Source organism: Lycium barbarum, chromosome 9 (genome assembly GCF_019175385.1).
Source record: "Lycium barbarum isolate Lr01 chromosome 9, ASM1917538v2, whole genome shotgun sequence".
Classification (NCBI taxonomy): Eukaryota; Viridiplantae; Streptophyta; class Magnoliopsida; order Solanales; family Solanaceae; genus Lycium; species Lycium barbarum.
The window spans coordinates 15,233,929-15,237,594 of record NC_083345.1 but is presented as its reverse complement, the minus strand read 5'-3'; the positions used below and the strand labels follow the sequence as shown (position 1 = coordinate 15,237,594).

At 36.0% G+C, this 3,666-nt stretch overlaps 1 protein-coding gene across 1 annotated transcript; it reads left to right on the top strand.

Annotated features, from left to right (window-relative positions):
- Nucleotides 1–822: 822 nt before the first annotated feature.
- LOC132610873 (flavonol 3-sulfotransferase-like) lies at nucleotides 823–2,066 on the top strand. The gene has a single exon (XM_060325270.1). It carries the CDS (start codon nucleotides 895–897, stop codon nucleotides 1,861–1,863), a length of 969 nt encoding a protein of 322 aa, XP_060181253.1. The 5' UTR covers nucleotides 823–894; the 3' UTR covers nucleotides 1,864–2,066.
- Nucleotides 2,067–3,666: the final 1,600 nt, after the last annotated feature.

Genomic DNA, 3,666 nt, shown 5'->3' with positions numbered 1-3,666 from the left:
TTTTTGCCTAAGAGTTATTATTTTCTTAAGGAGTGTGCAATTGCCTAAGTGGACAATTTTTTGAGCCGGAGGGAGTACTTCTTATTAGTGTCCAATTCTCAAGAAATATCTAATAATAATAAATAGGAATAACTTAGTAAACTATAACATTTATTATTTTTCTTAATGAGCATGAAATAAGCTAAAGTGGCACATATTTTAGAATGGAGAGAGTAATATTGAATCACATAAGGGAAACATAAAAGAGAAACAACACAAAATCTTAAATTGATGCAATAGGTGTCACTGACTGTGAGATGCAAATGATCTTAAAAAGGATGTTGACTTTTCATAACTATTCAAAATGTCTTATTAGCTCAACAAAGAGTGACCCTTTATTATCTCAACAAGTGTCACTTTATTCACGCTTCTATATGTTAGTAAAAAAAGAACAGGTTGGGATAAATGGGTTGGGGTGGTGAGGTGGCATGCTATGTGGTGTCCACCTCAAAGTTGTTAGTGCCATGTCATATCTCATGTCCACCATGGACAATTTTAACGGAAGAGGGGTATATTTGGACTCAAAGTATAACAGAGGGGTATATTTGGACTCAAAGTATAACGAGAAGGGTATATTTGGACTCAAAGTATAACAAGGGGTATGTTTTACCCTTTTCTGATAGTACATGGGTATATTTGACCCTTTTCCGAAAAAAGAATCGTAATTGAATGAAACTAGAAACAATTTACAAAGACGATGGCATTAAGCATATTGAAATTACTGGTTAGAAAGTTGACAGATAAAAAATTAAGCAGACAGTTGAGTATATGAAATAGTAAATCTCTTTTGTTTTCCTTCCCAAAGTCCTATAAAATGTAGCAAGAATTTCTACTCCTTTGCTCAATTAGCTCATAATGGAAAGCTCCTCTTTATTCACAAATAGTGCCACCAAAGATAACCAACAACTTTCTGATATAGTAATCTCTGATCATCCAAAAGAAAGAGGTTGGCTTACTGAGTACATTCACCCATACAAAGGCTTTTGGTATGCCACTCCAGTTCTTCAAGGTCTTATAGCTCTTCAAGATAACCACTTTAAGCTAAAACCAACTGATGTCTTACTAGCTAGTTACCCAAAATGTGGTACCACATGGCTCAAGGCCCTTCTTTTTGCCATTACAAATAGACCACAATATGATTTTAATACACATCCTTTGCTCTCTTCAAATCCACATGAGTTAGTACCTCAGTTAGAGTCCTATGCATTTAAGTACCCAACAAATCCAATACCAAATTCTTCTCTAGTGCATACACATCTTGCCTTCAATTCTTTACCAGTAACTGATGGCTCCTCCAAGTGCAAAATAGTGTACGTTTTTCGCGATGCGAAAGACGTGTTAGCTTCTATCTGGTATTTTGTTCAAAAATTAAGACCCAAGGATCTTCCGTTCATTTCTCTACCAGAAGTTTTTGACCAATTTAGTAAAGGGTATTCACCCTTTGGTCCATTTTGGGATCATGTAATGGGATATTATAAAGCCAGCTTAGAATATCCAAAGATGATTTATTTCTTGAAGTACGAGGACTTGAAGAAAGATCCAAAGTTTCATGCAAAGAGATTAGCTGAGTTCTTGGAAAAGCCATTTTCTTTAAAGGAAGAAAGTGAAGGCCGTGTAGAGAAAATAATAGAGCTTTGTAGCTTTGAGAAGCTGAGCAACTTGGAAGTGAATAAAGAGGGTACACACACTGATTTTCTTTTCCATACTATTGCAAACAACATATTTTTCAGACAAGGGAAAGTAGGTGATTCCAAGAACCATCTTTCAAAGGAAATGATTGAGGTTCTTGATGAGATGACAAAGCAAAAGTTGGGTTTGATTTAACTAAATCTATCTCTCAGCAGCAAAATGGTAAAGGGAGGGATTGAGTCAAACCAGAAACATAGCAACTAGCATGATTTTCTTAATAAGAAAATTGTCCAATAAATTGAGGTTCCTTTTAGTCTTTTTTTTTTGGTTAACCCTCATAAGGGTAGCTTTGACTTCATGATTGTTACGTTGTTGTTCTTAATTCCAATATACGTGGTTTTTCGTCCGGTGAATCATTTTTGGTCCGAGAAGTTTTAAGTTCGCAGAGAGACTTCTTTTTGTTTCGCGAATTGTAGACCCATATTCTAACACTTTCGGATCCACCTTTTGTGAAAATATAATTCATCATTCATAACCCCTACAACATAAAAGAAGGACTAAATTAGATTCCTAATACTAAAGGGACTATTATGTAATTAACTAAAGTTGCCAAATACCCCCACACACAAATCCCCCTTAAAACAACTTTGTCCTCAAAGTTGAGATGAAAAATGGATAGTGTATGTCATGATAACTTAACACACTTGAAATGGCATTCCCAGGGAGCATTTTGAATTTGTGCTTTCAAAACTCTTGCTTGACAAAGTCATATTCCATGGAGAAAACAACAAGAGCAGGGACAACACTGTTTATTCCAGTATTAATAAGATTCCTGTCTATAACCTTGTCAGCTAGCACACCATGAAAAAAGTTGAAATGCCTGCGAGTTTTCTTCATAAATTGGCTCAAAGAAGCACCCTTAAAATGCTTAAAGTTTCTATTGAACTGTAAGTGCTCTTTTCCTGCAACATAAGCTGTCCAAAAGCTTCCTCTCATAATAATGATAGAAGTAGTTTTGGCTGCATCATTTTCACCCAAAGTTCAAAGATATTCCCGAGGCATAAACCTTCCTCATTAGTAGTAACTTCTGTTGCTTCTCATCTTCAAGGGCATGTATAATAAACCTTGTAAAAGATGCACTATTGAAAACTGAAAGTGCCTCAATTGTCCATGAAAAGTCACCAGTACTTGATATCGCAGTCACCAACTCAAGAATCATCTTCCTTGATGTGCTATAGTTGTGAGAATCAGTGGAACTAATAGAGAAGAATACATCTGATATGATAAAGATGCTAATTCCTTTCCAATGAACCACTATCATCTATTAGAAAGCAAGAACCAGACCTCCCATCTTAATGTGTTGAATAGAACCATAAGAATACCAAAAGTTCATTGCTGACCATGAAGAAAAAGCTATTGCAATGGGCAACCTGTTAAAGATCTATCCTTAAATTGACACATCTCTGTTTTTTTCAATGATATTGATATTACTGCAGCTTGACCCATGCAGCAGCCATTTTCGCGAACAACAACGAAGACGACTTCAACAATTGCTGAGGAGCTCCATAGTACTTCCAATAAGACTTGAAACATAGGCCGGATACTAATAAGTGTGGAAGAAGTATTCTTTAGAGCTTCTACCTGTAAATCTGCTTGGAGACATAAAATGCCACCATACACTTGCCTGATTCATGAACACCTCCAGAAGTTAAATCTCCATCCACTTGTTTAAATGATAGAACAGTCTTCTGCTCTGCTTTTTGAACAAGTAGCAACTCTAGAGAGGCAACCAAATGCTCAACCAAGTATTCCTATGGTGCTGAAAATTAAGAGTAACTGAACAAGTCCCAGCATGCTATAACTTATGTTACCATCAAAATGGAAAGAATGTTTGATATGTAAGGGGCGGAGCCACATAGGGCCGAGGGGGTTCATCCCTTCAGCGGAGAAAAATACTACTTATACATGGTCAAAATTATTTTCTATGTATATATAGTA